The sequence below is a fragment of the Epinephelus moara genome, chromosome 13 (assembly GCF_006386435.1).
Source record: "Epinephelus moara isolate mb chromosome 13, YSFRI_EMoa_1.0, whole genome shotgun sequence".
Classification (NCBI taxonomy): domain Eukaryota; kingdom Metazoa; phylum Chordata; class Actinopteri; order Perciformes; family Serranidae; genus Epinephelus; species Epinephelus moara.
The window spans coordinates 15,823,349-15,842,136 of NC_065518.1; the positions used below are offsets into that span (position 1 = coordinate 15,823,349).

The 18,788-nt window shown below is 39.9% G+C and overlaps 1 protein-coding gene across 4 annotated transcripts in view; it reads left to right on the forward strand.

Annotated features, from left to right (window-relative positions):
• vti1a (vesicle transport through interaction with t-SNAREs 1A) overlaps positions 1 to 18,788 on the forward strand; it is a 149,604-nt gene that overhangs the window by 6,783 nt on the left and 124,033 nt on the right. For all 4 annotated transcript variants that reach the window (XM_050059307.1, XM_050059305.1, XM_050059308.1 and 1 more), the window contains exon 3: positions 773 to 883. In XM_050059307.1, coding sequence (XP_049915264.1) covers positions 773 to 883 — 111 coding nt within the window. The remainder of the gene's footprint in view (positions 1 to 772; positions 884 to 18,788) is intronic.

An 18,788-nucleotide genomic window follows, 5' to 3' on the forward strand; every position in this document is an offset into this window, starting at 1 on the left:
CACACACACACACACACACACACACACTTCACATGGCGGAAAGGAGGCTTCCTCCTCACATGATTACTTTCCAGTAATCTGCTTTTAAGTGACACCCCTATGACACATTTCAAGCCATTATCTTGAGGTGGGAGTCTTCATGTTGCTGTTTAAAAATGAGCAAAGTCACCTGACAGAGACAAATTGTTGTTGCAGTTGTCTTGTTATGTCACAGTGATTAGTTTCCTCCAAACCCGCCACAGAGAGACCTGTCTCGCCATGCATCAAATGTACTTTTACTTCATTCGCCGTGACATCGTTGGGCCTGTGCATGTCACTGCAATGAAGGGGTGCTCATATTTGATTGTGTATTTATTTACAGAACAGCCTTCCTCCGTCGCGACTTTTATCACGGCTGAGTGACGTGAGCGGGAGGCTTTTTCTTTTTACAATCAGCATTGGAACATATTAAAGTTAATGCCGCTGAAGTTAGTCATTTTCAGGAAGTTTAATATTTTCAGAGTTGTCACAATGTCTGTCTTGAGCGGCTTTGTGTAAGAGTTAGCAATACAACATGTACAGAAATGCCTAGATGGTAACAGAGTGATCATTATTGGATGGGGAGTGTTAGATTTATTAGCATCTGTTCAAGTGTGCACATCTCACCACGTTGGTACCTTACCATTATGATGTAAATTTGGATCAAAATGAACTCTGAACCTGTCAGTTTTGCATCCCAAGTTATGTTAAGTTTGTTAAATTAACTGGTTTACCTTTGGGTTTTGGGTTTTAGCTGGAGCAGATGGACCTGGAGGTGCGGGAGATCCCCATCCAGAGCCGAGCCATGTACAACAGCAGACTGAAGAGCTACAAGCAGGAGGTAGAGAAGCTCGAGAAAGACTTTGTAAGTACCAATTACATCTTCCTTAATGGTAGCTCAAATATTACAAATATAATGTACATCATCGACATTTAGAAAAGCTTCTTGAATAGTGCATATGACATACTGTCGTTACAACATGTCACCTTCTCAAATCCTCCATGGTTCACACATCTATCCATTGTTTGCCCCCTCAACCAAACTCCCTCTCTCCCTCTCTCCCTAACACACAGACTATCTCACACACACACAAACAGCCCTACACTGAAGCTCAGTGGTGCATCCACCGAGGTTAATTCAGAGTTGGTATTTGAACTTGCAAGTGATGCCTATTGAGAACAGGTTGTTCGTGTGTTTGTGTTGTTGCTGCAGAACCTGGCCTTGTTTAGTAATTCATAAATCACTGTATGTCTCGACTTGATCTCCAAACTCTATCAAAGCTTAATGAACAGCAGTCTTGTGGGTCCTTTGCTCTTAGTCCACATTGTTGGCTACCAATATGGCTCAAGGTATTTCACGTAATCAATAGTGTGATAGAAATGAGAAATCATTTAATGTAATTCCAGCGCTTGCTTGATTTTATTTGATGTTGCGTTTGTAGCTTTTCTTATTACCCCAAATTGGAAAAGGTGTATTTACTTAATTGTTTGTATTCAGATCTTTTCCTTGCAAAAAATATGTATCTTTAATAATATCTTTATTTGTTTCTGTTGTTTGTATTTGTTTTCTGTTGTCAGTTTTGTGGTGCTAGTGCTCACAACAGGATAATAAACCCGTGGTGTAAATGCAGCTGACCTTGAGCTGGAGAGCTCGAGAGTCCTTCCATGAGTCAGATGCGATGTGAAATAAATCCACAACCTCAGAATGAGCTGGAAAAGTAAATACTGAATTGGATGTTTAAGAACTTTTAGATTAATTCACAAAAGGCTGGATAGGTGCAGCATTTAACCTGGTTGTGAAACTTTTATCAAAACCTGTAACTCAATTAAATTTATGTTGTATTTAACCCATATTCAACCAGGGAAGTCCCGCTGAGATCAACAGTCTCTTTCGCCACTGAGACCTGGCAATTAAAGGTAGTGCTAGGCGATATAGAGAAAATCAATTATCACAATATTTTTGACCAGATATCTCGTTTAAGATATTGTGACCATATTGTAGGGTTGACTTTTGGTGCTTTGAAAAAATATTTACACAATGAGGTATTTGATAAATAATGATCAGTAATGTGGATACAATGATTAAGTGGGTAAAGCTGAATAATACAACAGCTAGAACGGTCTGAAAATTACATCATTTTACTGTAATTAGCCTTTAAAACCAGGAAATGACAACACTGATGATATACGATATCTAGTCTCATATCATGATATTGATATAATATCGATTTATTGCCCAGCCCTAACTGAAGATGTAGCTTTCCTCTCAAATGTGAACTTTTCTTTACTTCAATAGAACATATATTGTTGGTTTGCATGTCCTTGAGAGAAAGGATTTCAGGAAATAATGGTTAAATTTGTATATTCTGCCAGATATTTAATATTCTAGTGTTATACGCCTGGGCCCAGTGAGTGACCCTGACCAGGGAACCCACTGTTTGTCTGGTTGTTACTGGTTGTGAATCCTTAAAATTGTGGTTACTGTTCTTGGTGTTACTGTAATTTGAAGCATTCTCTGGCACAGGAATTTCGTTCGGGATAAATAAAGTTCTATTGAATTTCGAATTGAATCGAATCGAATTGAATTGAATCGAAAACTTACCATTGAAAATGAACAATTTTAGAGTCCTTGTTTTCAAAGTAAAGACAGAAGTTTGTTAGAATCACATTTGAATAAGATATTATTTGGATATTTAGAATTTTTTTCACAGACGTTGTAATGCAGTGTTTGTATCTTAATTTTGTATAATACTACATAGACCATGCATGTACCTACCACGGACAAACAAAAACCTGCTCATATTTCACCCTCATCAGTACCTCAAACATCTGCTTCATGCCTAATATCATTCACTGCAAACATTTTTAATCTGAATTGAATTAAATATGTGAATATAACAGCATTTCCCCCCCCAATCCATCACTGTTCCAATTGCAGAGCAAACAAGTAAACATGCATAAACAACCCATTTAGATGGAGATATCATGTGCTAGTGATCTGTGAGAACACCACGGCGATGTGCTGACTGAGATCACAGGAGGAGATCTCCGAGCCAAGACAGTTTACTTTCCTCGCCATGGGCATTTAATTGGCTGACGATTAATCTTTAACTTTTCTTCTCCCCACACTTACCGTGCTTAATCATCAAGCAGTTAACACCTGCTGTGGCTGGTATTGGTGCAAAATTTTCATCACTTTCATTTGTGCCCCTGTTTTTGGGGGCATGTGTGGGAAAATTGTTTGGTTTTTTTTAACCTGGAAAAAGTTTAAATCAGTCTGTCCACTGTATAAAACAAAATGCATTCAAAAATTTTTACAGCATAGTTATGTGTCCAGGCCCACAGTCCTGACATGCAAAGCAGAAGGTAGCAGTAGGATAGTCCTAGTGGATAGAGTGAAAGAACATTGCCCTGCTTGTAACTGTGACTCCCCAGTTGAACAGTAATTTTAATTTTTACACCTCTGTGTGTGGCGTGGTCAGATCAGCATGCATTTAAACCAGGATCGCCCACCTCACACGGTAACATCTAGTACATCTGGTCTCCTGTAAATCTGGTAAAGTGTTCAGAAGGCAAGAACTTCAGCCCCCTCAGATGTGCCTCAGATGTGCCAAATGCTATAGCCGAGCTCAGCCTCTCACTTCCTGCAGGCCCGGGGAGGACATGACACTCGGCTCGAAAGGCGTCTACTGGAAAAAAGGCAATCTCCTTTCTTTTTAATGTAAAAAGCACTGGCTTTGTTGTGCTTTCCGTGGATATCAAGGCCTTTCCACTCCCTCACTACCCGATCTACCCCCTCAACCCCACCCCCTACCGGCCTCCCACGGGTGTCTCCCCCCTTAACCTGCTCTCTCATCCTCCCATTCACCCGTGGTTTGAAGTCTTCCTACCACCGGTGTGCCAGCTTGAGACCTCATTCCTGCTCCTTTCCAGACAGGGCCTGAGTCGACCTCAGTAACCCAGCCATTTCATCCAGGAAGACAACTTATCAAACGGGCATCCCAAAGGTGTATATATGAGATGTAGCTTTGTTGGCCCGGCTGGCAGCTTCATTGCGATAATAGAGGGGACAGTGGGGGTCTTAAAGGTGCTGGGTTGTGACACACAGGCATTGCAGCACCTAAAGGGGATGCCAGCTTGACCGAAAAAAAAGTCAGTGTGGAAAAAAAAAATAATAAAAAGAACAATGAAAATTCTATTTGATGGAGTCGTCTTGTCCTGGTCAGGGGAAGCAGGGATGGCATGGCTCTTAGCAGCGGCTTTGATCAAGCAAAGAAGAGGCCCAACGTAAGCTTAATTTAATGAAATCTATCGGGTAAACAGAGCCACCATCCTCAAAGGGCCGCGCTTGGTCCGTCCCAGCAGGGAAGGCGGGGGTCTGCAGACGTCTGCTGTGTCTCACAAAACACAATCCACTTTTGAGGATGTGACTCAAATGATGTGGCATTGCTAATTGTAAATGTGTGATGCCTCTGACATGGGGCTTAATGAGGTGTCAGCAATAAGCTGTCATGAAGCAACATTGGCTCAGATAATTTTTGTCGCTCCTGGAAACACTGTTGTCAGTATGTATTTCTGATATCAAAGCCCTTTCAGAGGTGTTCCATGTTGTGTTGTTAGGTCTGTGTTGGAGTATGTTTAGTAAATAGCAAATAAAAACCATTAAATTATTCGGCATCTCCTTTGGTAATGGATTAGTCTTGTTGAGGAAAACATGAGTTCATGGTAGCAATCTGCTAAAGTTGGATTGTCTCAGGTACCTTGATTTGTTCTTGATTACTTAATTAAAAAATGAACATAACATTCACAGAGCACCTAAATGAACTTCATCTTCATCTTATCGGTTATATATTTTTTATTAATTGATTGGTTGACTAATATTAAGTCAATTGCCAACTCCTTTGATAATCGATTAATCGGTGTTAGTAATTTCAATTCTGATTCAATTCCAGCTTTCTGGTTTCTTTACACCTCTATGACAGTAAACTGAACATATGTGGGTTGTGGACAAAGCAAGACATGTGAGGACTTCATCTTGGACTTAGAGAAACTCTGATCGACTACTTTCTGACATTTTCTAGACCAAACAACTAACCAATTGATCAAGAAAGTAATCAACAGATTAATTGACCAAAAAAATGCAGCCCTAGTTTTAACTGATTTTAGACATCATGATGTTTTTGAAACAACTGTGTCCAGCCTTCCAGCTTGTTTAGTACAAGTTGAATTTTCACCACAACTGTTGGTCACAAAAAAAAGTGCATCTCCTAATTTACTGTTATCACTTGGCACTAGTTACGAGCAACTTTTGCTTTGTCTTAAATACTTCTTAAAGGTAATCATCAAATCTGCATCATATTTTTTTCTATACATGTTTCAGTGCAGTGTTTAAAAGGCTCCCTCCATAATGTGTTGCTTTTACTTTGAGGCATCACTATACCTCCCACTTTTTCTTGCTGCTGTGGTTGTTTATCTCTTCTCGCAGCAGATGGCGGTATTGCTCTAAGAATTTTCTCCCAGCTAAGGTCCAGGACAAGGACAATATTGGGCACGTTTGCCAATTACTTTTGCCTTTCTGATGTATGAGTGGACTTGCTATGATAAATCCTTCCACTTATTACAATGCCTGACCTCATCCTTTATGCTTTGTAATAGAGATTGAAAATAACCAAAAAATGTCCTTGTGGTAAAAAGCCCATTTAATACAAAGTGTCTCATAGTAGTCTGGCTTCCAACTTTATGTATTTTCTTTAGTTTGTCTCTGCCCGGTCAAGCTCTGAAAGTCAAATATGGGAAGAAAGCAAAATATGAATGAAATAGTGCCTCCATAGGAAAGTGGAATGTCTTTTTAAAAATGTAAACATTTTTTACTTTTCCCCATCCCGTCTCCATATTAATCTTTGTGACATTAGGTGTTGCTGCAAATATTTCCGCTCCTTAGGTTGTGTTTAAAGTGCTGAGTTAAATTTTTTTTATTTCCTTTTGATGTCTTTTCAATATAGCAAAGGGTTCAAATGTGAGAGGCTTTGTGTTGAAGGATCCTTGAATCCCGATAAAGGTTAATTGGTAGTCATGAAATATCCACCTCTGACAACTTTTATTGCTGAAGACTTTACTTTCTTTCCGTCATTAAGTGGGTATGGGTGCACGTAATGGTCAAGGCAGTTTTGTTGATGGCTTCACTGATTAATTTAGTTCCCCAATAGAAAGCTATAGTTGGTTTTTCATAATATGCTGTGTACTTTTTCATCAAGTGCCATGAAGATGTCATTCACTGCCAGGCACCACTGTTCCTTTTGAAATACATATCATTACCCAGTCTTTATATGAGATTACACACAATGCAAGTAATTACGAGATGTGGAAAATGTGGTCAACGTTCGAGTCACCTGAAGTACAATACTCACCTTTTTAAAAATAAGGTTTGAAATTGGAGTGAATTTCTTCTTTATCAGTCGTTCCTAGCTTCATTCATTCCATTATAGATATTGCAATAGTTGATGTTTGTGTTATTGCCAACTGTCACAGGGATACAACTATCCTTTCCTAATTTCTGATTGTCCGTTGGGGTATTGTTTTGAGTTACAGTCACGGTCAAGTGCGACGTCTGGACTGACTTTTTCCTTTAATAAAAACCTTTTAGATGGATTGCCTCCTAGTGTTCGCCTAGGGAGACAATTAATGCGTTTCCAAAGAAAAAGTCAACCTTGAAATATTGAACAGTTTATTTGCCAGCTACACAGAGGTGAATAGAATGAAAAAGCTGTTGGTGCTGATTCCATTTTTTTTTCTCTTGATTTTTTTATTTATTTTTTTTCATACTTGGATATATGAGTTTCAAAAGTGGTTAGAAGTGACCTTCCAGGTAACTTGAAATGTAGCTTTCAATTGGAGTAAACAATGAGTGCTGTATTCAATGAATTGGCACATTGGATCTTCTTAAGAACAACTTGTAGATGAGGAGGAAAAGGGTTGATTGAAATGTGAAAATACAAATAAGATCAGTTAACGATTCAATCGGATGCGTATCAAACTTGAACATACCTCAGATGAGGCCAAGGCAAACTGCTGTAACCCGTGATTTATATTTTGTCCCCTCTTATCAGAATGAATTGACTTGTTGTAGAAGAGCTAATGAATGACTCTTGACTTCACCACACACAGCTCAGGCGGCAGTTGCCAGTAAGAATGCTATCACAAGTTTTCCATAAGCCTCTTTTCCTGTTTCCAAACCCCAGAGCTATTTAGTGCCTCTGTATCTGAAGGTCATCCACGATCCGTTTATCATTGGCAATGAATTAACATTTTCCAGGGTTTTTTGAAATGCCATATGAAGTATACGGTATTGTCTCTATGTGCAGGCTTTCTGTTCGAGGTTGGAGTTTAGTGTGTGAACTATTATTTACTTGAATAGGGCTGCTACTCATGATTGTTTTCATTGTCAGTTATTTTCTTGATTAATCGATTAGTCGTTTGGTCTATAAGATGTCAGAAAATGGCGAGAAAGTGTCGATCAGTACTTCCCATAGCCCAAGATGACATCTTCAAATGTCTTGTTTTGTCCACAGCTTAAAGATACTCAGTTTACTGTCATAGAGGAGTGAAGAAACGAGAAAATATTTACATCTAACAAGCTGGAATCAGAGAATTTTGACTTTTTTTTCTGTAAAAAATTACTCAAACAGATTAATTGATTATCAAATTCGTTGGCGATAAATGAATAGTTGACAACTAATCAATCATTTTAGCTCTGCAGGGCCGTAACTAATAATTATTTTCATTGTCAATAAATTTGTAGATTATGTTCTTGATCAATCGATTAGTTGTTTGGTCTATAAAATGTCAGAAAATTGTGAAAAATGTTGATCAGTGTTTCCCAAATCCCAAGATGACGTCCTCAAATGTCTTGTTTTGTCCACAACCCAAAGATATTCAGTTCACTGTCACAGAGGAGTAAAGAACCTGGAAAACATTCACATCTAACAAGCTGGAATCAGAGAATTTTGAATTTTTTATTTTTTATTTTTTTAAATTAAAAGTTACTCAAAACCAATTAGTCGATTATCAATTTAATAAAACACAACAAATCGATGAAATGTTGCAGCTCCACATTCAAAGCATTCAAAGCATGCTAATACCTTGGTATAGCATGGTATAGCTTGGTATGGCATGCTTTGAATGCTATAATATAACCAATTAGATGAAGATGAGGCTGCTCTTCACTTCGGTGCTCTATGTGTGTTATGTTCATTTTTTAAAATAAGTCATCACGGACAATTCAAGGTTGTGGAGACTGTCCAACTTTAGCAGATTGCGGCCATAAACTCATTATGTTTGGCACAATTAGCACCCCGAATGGAGGAAGAAGAGTTTGCAAAGTCGTTCATCAGAAAGTAGTGTATTCGTCTTAAGAAGCTCTGAAATCATAAATGTCATTTTTTTCAAACCAGATGCTGATAATTACGTTGAGATTTAGGTTTTGATGGGAGATTTTAGAATTGCTGTACTTCCCACACTCGAACCACACTAGTAGTGATAAATAAATTAGCATTGTTGTAATCCATCTTGAAGGGTTCTTGTTGTTTGCCCCCTGTCCTCGTTATGGTGACTCCTGCATGCAGACAACATGACAGACCAACATTAGTTGGATGTTAGACACTTTAAATCGCCTTAGGTTGCCTCGGCTTACTTGTTCTTATTAAACATAGAGGAGTGAAGGCAGATTGACTCTTTTCATGGTTTGTTGCTTAACAACCCATCAATGACACCAAAGTCTAATCACTCATAACCAGTTTTAAAAGGACTCCCCCAACTGACAGGGATTTTTCCCGTATATTTTCTCTGAGTGCAGATTTAAGATGTAAACAAATAGATCTTCTTCTCTACTTATGAATTACGTCTTTCATTCGGAAGTTGTTGTGCACAGTATGTCTTCCTCGAGCCCTTTGTGGATTTGTGGTGTTGGAGGCTTTTCCATGTCCTCTTTATGGACACGAAGATGGGATTCATTTGCGGATTAGCCTTTTTGTCACTCATGTTGAATCCTTTTTTCATGGGTTTGATGGTGTAATGGCAACAGTGGGTCAAATCTGGGTTGAAGGACAGTGTCACAATAAGGACAAAAGGATGCGTTGTCCAGAAGTGCCGTATTCATATTCGATTTTCTGAAATAACTGTGAAGAAGACACAAAATATCACCATTTGCAATAGTTTTATTTAAAATGTAGGCATCATGTCTTACATGTGTATTGACATGACATTGATACCTAGCAGCCACACTAAAATGGGCTGGTTCATTCCTTACTAATCATTAATAAGTAAGTAGTAATCATTCTGGCCCCATATGGAAGTTTTACTGATGATTGATTGATACGTTTTAAAGTTGAAAATGCCCCTTTGGACAAGGTATGGGTGGTCACTCCATGACTTGAATAGCATGACAGTGCTGTTAATCACATTTGATGGCAGTTAAGCATCCATAGGGAATTTGACTACAACTCAATTTTCCACTGCTACTATAATAACCCTTATTCACAAAATTAGCGCATATTTGCGCGTTATTTAAACGCAGGAAAACTTATTAAAAATAGGTAATTTACTCCTTCCCCATTGCCAGTTGTTCTGCAACAGACATGTGTAACATCCTGTTTTTTGTTGTTGTTGTTTTTTTACTGTGTCACGTTCAATATTACGAATGTACTGGAAAACAGGGGTAGTAAATAGTAAAAAGCTGCGTTTAGGCCAGTGAAAATGTTACGGTGGTTACTTCTTTTACATATCTGTTATTTATTCCGTCTCTTTTTCAAACTCCGACTGTGCAGACTATTTTTGAATTTGTGGTGGGGCGTCATTGGATCGCACCTGAGAAGGGGAAAATTGAAGTGTCCACCCGAGTGTCATGTTTCCATTGCTGCCAATCGGCGCTGGAGCTGATAAATACCCGTGACTGCTGCAGAGTTTTTTGTCCCAGGAAAGAAAGCTGATTGTAACATTTCCCACTGAAGACAAAAACCAGGTGTTAATGGGTGTTTGTGGGTTTTTCATCCAGGGGTAGAGGCTTAATAGTGTATTCTAAAGTCGACAAGTTAGTAGGAATGCATGATAATATCGGCACATCATCATTATCGGCAGATAAAGGCTTCATGGATCAATGTTGGCATCAGCCTGAATTGAACATTTCTGTCCATGTGGCAGGAGGGTAACATGACACTCATATTAGGCGACTTTAATTAGTCACAATAGGTCAGATTTGCCCTGGTTGTGGCTATTGTCAGGTTTGTCTCAGGGAGAGTATCATTCAAGCCTGTTAAAGTATCATGAATTTTACAGTTTTGTTTTAAAATATTACATTTGATACATACAGCATGTTTTACACACAATTTAAGTTGAAGTAGTTTTCTTATTTTGCGCATTAAATGTCCACATTTTGAAAAGCATCGTATTTTATGTTTGCATCTGCCAGTGGGCCATCACAATAAGAGTGGGCATAATAAGATGTAAAGTCCACTACAGGAAGGACTTGATATTAATATGTGCATTTATCGGTACTGGCAATTGGCCAAAATATCGGGAAATCAGATATTAGCAAAACTCCAATATCAGGCATCCCGACAGTACTTATTAGCGATGTTAATGGCCACTAGCAGAATTGTAGAGACAAGACTAAAACCATGATGGAAAAGGAGTAAGTCTTCACACTGGTGCCTTATTTTGACCAGGCCTGATATTGAAGTTGAAGGAAATGCAAGTGCAAAAATATCACAAATAAAAAAATGTTTGCCAACCATTTCTTATGAATATCACAAGCGTTGAGATAAGTGTGACAGGCAGAGAAGTGGGAATACATTTTGGGGACATTTGCTTTACTGTCATCCTTATTATGAGTTTTGTGGTCATTAACAAGATGAGTTCTTGTCAGTAGTCGACTCGCAGAAATCCCATAGCCTGTAATTTGTAAGCAGATAACCCCCGACTCCCTCTCCATCTCTTTATGTTAACACTTGTCTGTATGGACGGGTGTATCTGCATTATGCCTGGAGCACAGGTTTTTTGTTTGGCAGTGTGCAAATTCGGCCGTTATCCTTCCACGCGATCGTTTCCTCTCTCGCTTATCTCTCCTGGCCCCTCCAAAGTCGCCGTAGTTCCACACACACTGACAGCGATCAGTATAGCTTTCAGACGCTTGTCTGGCTGAGTCTGCCATGAAGCGAAGGCCCTCCCAGGTCCCCTCGCTGTCCTCGGGGCTTGTGTGATTGAGTGACTGGAGTGAGTGGGGGCCAAAGATAATAAGGGGGAAAATATAAAGACATGGGGTGATGATATGATAACACCCCCCCCCCCCCCCCCCGCTCCATCTTTTTTACTCCCCTTTCCACCTCCCCTTCACTTTTCCTTCTGTTCTTCTTTCTGTCCTACCCCCGATTTCCTTGCACCGAGCCTGTCCCACGCAGTAGTGTAAACCAGAAGTGACATGTGACACCCACTCCCCAGTGATGTGCTGACAAGCGGGTACTAGAATAGGTGACACTGTTTTTCTTTTTTTGCCAGACTGGCTTAAGTATGGTGAAGGGATTCATGAAGTATTTATGAAATATATTATGAATCATTGGGTCTGTGTTTTTCCTCTGTATTTTAGGCAGTGGCATTTGCTTTTTAATAAGTAAGCCTCAGAGCAGGCAAGAGTGAGGAATGGGGTAAATAGAGGAAGAACTCTTTACATTGCATCTTTCCTGGCATTTTCTTTATAGTTAAAGCTCCATGTTTACAAATGTTTTAACCCCTGCTTGCACCCCCTTCACACACACACACACACACACACACACACACACACACACACACACACGCAGACACACAATTAAACTTAGTTTCTTCCTCTCATCCTAAGTGTTTCTAATGAGGGAGCGTGCCAGAAAGAAAGGGAAAGTGTTTTTTTTTGCTCTCAGCGACCAACAATTTTGCCTTTTCTCTGGTGTTTTTTGAAGCCTGCAGTGGAATCTGGCTGTGGCCTTGATCAGAATTACATTGTGGAAGATGAATTAGGGTTTCTTTTTCAATTATCCCAGAGGTTGGCCACCATTAGAGCATCAGCCTGCTCCTGCAGTGAGACTAAACTCTTTAGTTTTGTTCCCATCATTACCATAGGGCTCTTGTTTGTTCTGCGTTGTCAAACTTTTTGTACGTTTCTGCCTTTGTACATTTTTATTTCAGAAATGATCTGTTTCACACGACACATTCTCTGCTTTAAGTGCTCGTATCAAATGGCCAAAAATTCCCAGTAGGAAGAAAAAAAATCTGTTGCCCATTAAAAAAAAAAACAATCAAATTATAACATAGCTCATTAAATTAATGTTATTTATGTAGTTTTGCTTTGCAGTGGTCCTTTTTATATTTTCTGCCACTTTTTTTCTTTTGAAGAATGAACCGCAGATGATTGTTTTAGTGAATTATTCAACTCGACTATTTATTCCTGGGTTAAACATGTTCTTCTCTGTATACTTTAGTTTATTAAATCTGCTTAAGAGGTGTAAGCATGTCTCCTCTGTAGCCCTCACTCGGCTATTTCTCATAATGTTTTTTTGAACTGCTGTTGTAAATTCCAGTACAAAACCTGCAGACTCCCAGGAAACTGGTAAGTGTATTGGGAAGTTCAGGAGGGCACATGTTGGAAGGGCTTTGGAAGGGGGCCTTACTGGCCTCATCAGCATTTGAATGTGCTCTGGCTACTGAAATAACAAAGTATACATAAATATATAGAGATAATGATCTGGCTAAGTCCCTATATGTGCTGCTGTATTCTTATGCTAATGAGCAAGCTATTCAGCACCAACAATGGTCACATTACAAGAAAAGGCAAAGCAGTGAAGGAGATAGTCTTCTGTGCGTGTCCACTGACGGACGTGCACACGCACATGCTCAGCAGGCCCGACTCCTCTCCCTTTGTGTCTAGGTTTTTTTTTTTTTTTTTTATTACATTTTTCAATTTTAGATAACACTCCAAGAATAGACATCAAACAAAAATGAATCATAAATCGAGGTCAGGAGTGAACCTCTTTCCAAAGCAGAGAAAGGGTTAAAAGTGAAGGTATTTCTTTCTTTAAAAAAGATGGGAAGACTGATAGGAGAGGAGCTCTTCTCAGCAGAGGGTTCAGTGAACCATATGTAGGTAGCCACAGGCTAATGGGCCGGTTGGTCCCTGGCTTGCCAGGTATCCTGCATTGCACATCTCCTAACACCCCCCCTCCTCCTCCACACACACTTTCTCTCTCCTCGTCATCCTCCAACACCCACCTCTCCCACCCCTCCCACCTTCACTCTGTGAAAATCCCTCCTCCACTTTCCTCTAATCTCACCTTTTTCTCTGGTGCTGACCCGGGGAGGCCCACTTTATTCCCCACTGCACGCCAGAAGCCAGCGTTGTGATCGGAGCCCGAGCCCCTGTGCTGGTTCCCCCTCTCCTCTCCTCTCTCCTTGCCCTGGCTGCCCGCCTCCCCGACGGCTCTGCTCTATTGATTTACTCCTCCAACCAATGCTGTCTGTCTCTGTTTTGCACCACCAGCACCTCGGTCCCTCATCTCTATAACCCTCCCTCTTTCCCCATTTTTCTCTTTCCCTCTCTTGCTCCCTTCTTTCTTTTCACACTTTCTTGCCGTCTTTCTTTCTGTCCCCTCCTTGGGCTAAGGGAGAAAACCTGACAGAAGACGAGAGAAGGAGGGAAAGGGAGATGGAAGGACGGGGGTGTGGGAGGGGAAACGGGGCCTTTGATTTTTCATTAGAAGCGCCTCCATATTTTAATATTGGGTTTAATCGGGCCCTCATGCCTTAAAGAAATAACCATTGAGAGATGATCCCTCGGCCTTCAAAAAGTATATGGCGCTTCTTCAATCAAAGCCCTCCTCGAATTTGCTCTTTTGTTTGGAGTTCACTTGCAACCCCCCCCACCCTCCTCTCTTCTCTTGCCGCCTCTCGGCCTCTCGCTTTGTGGGTACAGTCGTTAGGCTTATTGACTGATCTCGGCTGTACTTAGCAATAGAAATGACTTTGACAGGGAAATACACCACCGGTATCACAGAGGTACAAGCATGAAAGGCCTCTATCAGAATAGTGTACTCTTTCACCAGCGAACGGCGAGGTATTTCCCCCCAGAGATAAAATCCTGTTTACTTGCGGTGTAATGTAAAAGAATTTCATAGGTTCAGTGATGAAATGTGAAAGTAGGAATTTGCATTTTTTATTGAACTGAACTAATAAGAGAAGTTTTTTTCACAGTTGTCCCTGACCGTTTTTAGCGATCTTTTTGAAGCCGACACTCTCCGTCACCCTCAAAACCGTCTCCTCACCTCATACCTGTTTAGATATGTCGCAGGCTCATTTATTACCTCGCCTCGGTTGATCATTCACCTTTATTTGTGTTTTCGACAACGGCTTCCCTGAGACTCCTTCAGGTTCTCCATGGAAGTGGAACACAATGCCGTGTGCGTGGAAGCCACCAAAGCACCAACCTGTGAGCTAATGAGAGGCCCCATGCTGTTATCTAAGGCTCCGGCTTCTCTACCACTGCTGCACTTCTATTAGGGGAAAGAACACACACCGGGCTACCGTTCACATATGTCGCGCGCGTACGTTCTCTAAAGGAGGTTTCCCCGGGATGCAAAGGCTCGCAGAAGCCTCCGTTGTTCATACAGTGGCTCTAGTGCACGCGTGTGCACACTCACACAAACACACGCGCAGTCAGAAGTGGAGGATTCGATGGCACCAAAGACCGCAATAAAACAAAGGCACAAATGACACCCTCCTGTGACAATCCCAATTGCAGCTACTCGCCTTTGTCTGATAATATATCAAATGCATTAAAAAGGAGCACTTACTTAATTGAACAACCTCTCCCAATTTGTTTGTGTTAAAGGAGTAAGGAAAGACACTAGACAACAGTTTGTGTGTGTGTGTGTGTGTGTGTTTTCCTTTGTGCTGTGTGTGTGTGTGTGTGTGTGTGTGTGTGTGTGTGTGTGTGTGTGTTAAACCCCTGCCAAGCAGAGATGCATTATTTAAGATGCTGTTGTGATACTTGTGCCTGCTTAAAGGTCTCAGCTTCCTTTTAACACCATGCCGCATCGGTCCACCTCTGCCCCCACTTGTGGGAGGGGAACCAGAGTGAGACCTGCTGGTACTGGTCCACACATCACCTGGGAAAATATCACAGCAGGGGGAGGAAAGGAAGTGATATGAATAACCTTTGAGTTTAGCACACATTCTTATCAACATAAAGACATTTTATTACCTCACTTTATTTTGTGTTTGTCAGTTTTTATAAGACATTTAAGGATATTAAACTCATGGGAAAAAAAAGTTAAGTCGCGTATTTGTGCGCATTTTATGCCCACCTGAAAGTTATTTTTAAAATGGTGGTTTTGATACCTTTCCACATTCACAGAGCAGCTCTAACTGTGAGGAAAATAAAAGGTTGAATGCCAGTTTCAGACCAGCACGTGGAGCTGGACATAAGTGTTATTGGGTCTAAATTTGGAAATGCCCGGCCGCTCTCCTACTGGTGAAAAAGCCTGTAATGGAACATAGTATCGTAAATTGAATATGGTTAATTACTCTTCATGCTATGCCACCAGCCGTGTGTGCAGGGCGAAAAGGAAAAGCTCGGGAAAGTGGAGGGAAAAAGCATCTGCAGAGGAACTTCAGGGCCCCTCATTACACTCTGCCCCTGGGTATTTTTACGCCTTTTATTTCCCATCTAATGAACTGTTTACATTTTTCAGCTTTCCAGGCGCCACAATTATTTGCGCTTGTCCTTGTGTCACTCGTTGCACTGGGCAAAAAGCAAGGAGGAGAGTTGGAGGGCGCTGAAATGTGTATATAAATCTCGTTGTATTTGATTTTAATTATTGGATTTTTTTTTTCTGCAGATAGGGAACTTTTCTCTTACATTACAAAGATTGTTGACTGCTTGAAATTAGAAAAGGTCATTGTTTTGCAATCATCAATACGTTTTCTGTAAACAGATGTTTTTCAAGATTTGCTTTCTTCTTTCTGCTCGATGGGGGAACTTAAAAATCATCATGTTAATTTAGGCAATATATCCCCCATGCATGCCCATATACTAGAAAGAAATCGCAGACAAAGGAGGGATCCATATATTTGCTATAATTAAATAAATATCATTTGCTGCTCAGAGGATTATGCCAAACTGATTAGCATATCTGATATGAATTGTTATGCATGCATATGTAATTACATTTTGATGGGTAAAGAAGAGTAGTGTTTTTTTCCTCCGTCTGCTATCCATGTCAACAGAGGTAAAACGTGTGTTTTTGACAGGACACCAGCACCTCCATCGCTGCATTTGACGGGATGTGTAGAGTTTTAAAGGCAGGCCACTTTGCATAAAGTTAAGATGTACCTTTGTACTTTTCTTGTGTGCTTCCGGGAATAGAAGCAAATTCTCACCCAAGATTAAAAAAGTGACAAAAGACAGACCTTTCAAAAGGATTAAAAAAAGCTCCTTTTTTTTCACTTTTCTGAGCAATAAGGTATCTTCTAAAAGCGCTCATTCTTTTTTAGATTACAAAGCCTGATTAGCTGGTTTCGTCTTAAGATGTGGAGCTCAGTCTTTACATACTGTAGCTAGAATGAGAGAGTTTCAATGCATTTTCCTTATAGAATAGAAGATTCTTTACTCCAGGTATCTGATATCTGCTTTCCTGACCTCAGAGTCATCCTGTTGTCACTTAGCAATTTTTTTTTTTTTTGCTTAACACCCCTAACTTATAATCAAAATCTGCTCCTGTATTAAGCAGTCAATATTGCACAGCTGTTTCACATCAAATGGGAAGGCAGTAATCACTCAGGAATCTGTTGTTTTCCTGAGGGGGAATCCAAAAACCGGAGTGTATACTGTAGGTACAGGGGAAGTAGCGGCACACTTTCATTTCAATGACATTTTCCATTCTTTATACTTCCCTTTGTTATCTACACTGTTCTCATTGCAGAAACGCTTCATACATTCATCTGTAACAGACAGCTATTTAGAAATACCAAAAAATCCCTGCATATGGTTTGAAGGCGACGTAAGCCTTAACATTCAAATCAATGCTTCTCCCAGGCTTCCTCGTCTCAATTACTGGTGAAGTCGTCTTTCCCCCTAAGTTGCACTGCAGCTCTTTAAGATGAAACTCGACTTAAATGGAATATGTGGGTGTTTTTTCCTGGCAACAAATATGTGTGTGTATGTGCCTTGTGTACGAGTGTACATTGCTGTTTTCAAATTGATGCTTATTGTCTTTCTTTTCACTCAAATCTGAGTCTTTCTCATGTCCTGACAGCAACACAGTGACCACTTATTTACCCCTGCATGGAGGATGGGGCTTAAAAATACTGACAGTAGACTTGAAATTAAAATAAGCATACAAGTAAGTTACATTTAGGGTGTCTGCGGGTTATAAAAAGTCTTATATTCAGCCTTAATAGTCATTAAATAGTCTTAATTGTCATATCTAATTTGATTTATCCATCGTTTAATGTTTTTTTTTTTTTGTCAACATGAGTCCAGCTTTTCTGGTGGAAGTTCACATTTCTGATGTTCAAATCTTGACACCCACCACTGAAGCTAACACTGTCTTTTTACTTTACACTTGCACTTAGTTGTTGGCAAAATTTAGATTAACCTGCGTCACTCTAATAACCATATCCTTACATAAAACCTGCCTCTGCATGAGACTACATATGTACTACTTACCTTTATACTCACCTGCAGTGCTTAAATAAGTGCTTAAATAAATTTGGTGTAAAAATTATCTTACAAAAGCCCTTAAAAGGCATTAAAGTTTCTGATACCTGTAGACACACATTTTTAGATTATCTAATTTTAAAGAGACAAAATATGACCACTTTATATGTAAATATACATTTTCTACAGACATTTGAACAAAGAGGATGTTTCAGGAGAAACAATACACATGTTTACGTCATCTTTATTTGCCAAAGTGTCATATTCATGTTATTGATTTAAGTCAAAAGTGTCGAGGAAGCAAATTGACTTGATTAAAAAAAAAATCAAGTATGATAAATTCATGGATTGCATGTCTGTTAATTTGCCTACTTTTTCTAGATCTTTTGAAATTTGCTGTGATTGAGTGTTGCAACAATTATCACAAACTTAAGAGTTAATAATTGAACTTTAAGTGTTTTATGGCACAATCGCAAAGCAATAGCAAAAACATCTTAAAGCACATTTTGACACAGTGCTCCTGTGTAATGTGTGTTTGGGGGGTAGGTGGGGGCAATGTTTTTTTTTTATTTGAGTCCGTGCTGCCGATCTTCTCTTTTCCCCACAGTGGGCGTTCTGTGGTTAGCTTAGGTCCCTGTGGTTGAGTATTGTTTGGGTGCGCTCTTTATCTAATGGGTTTTGTGGTCCGGGTCAATCAGGCCCTCAGTCTAGTCAGTAATTACTCCAGAGAACCGTGGCCCTCACCATCACGATAATAACAGCCAAATCACATCAGCCATGACTTTCCACTCAGTGCTCCAGATTATGAGGAGAGACAAATAACAAAAAAAAAATCAACTAGCTGGATTGTGATTGGTTCCAAAGTTATTTCAATCAAGGAACTTGATATCATCACTCGTGAGGTTAGAATTGGCTTTTTCAAGTTTGATTTGTGCTTCTCTTACGGAGGGTAGCATCAAAGTACTTTGTGCAATAGCTTCTTCAAACTTTTACTGATAATAGAAAGATAGTGGGGAAAGGATACTGTATTTGAGGAACA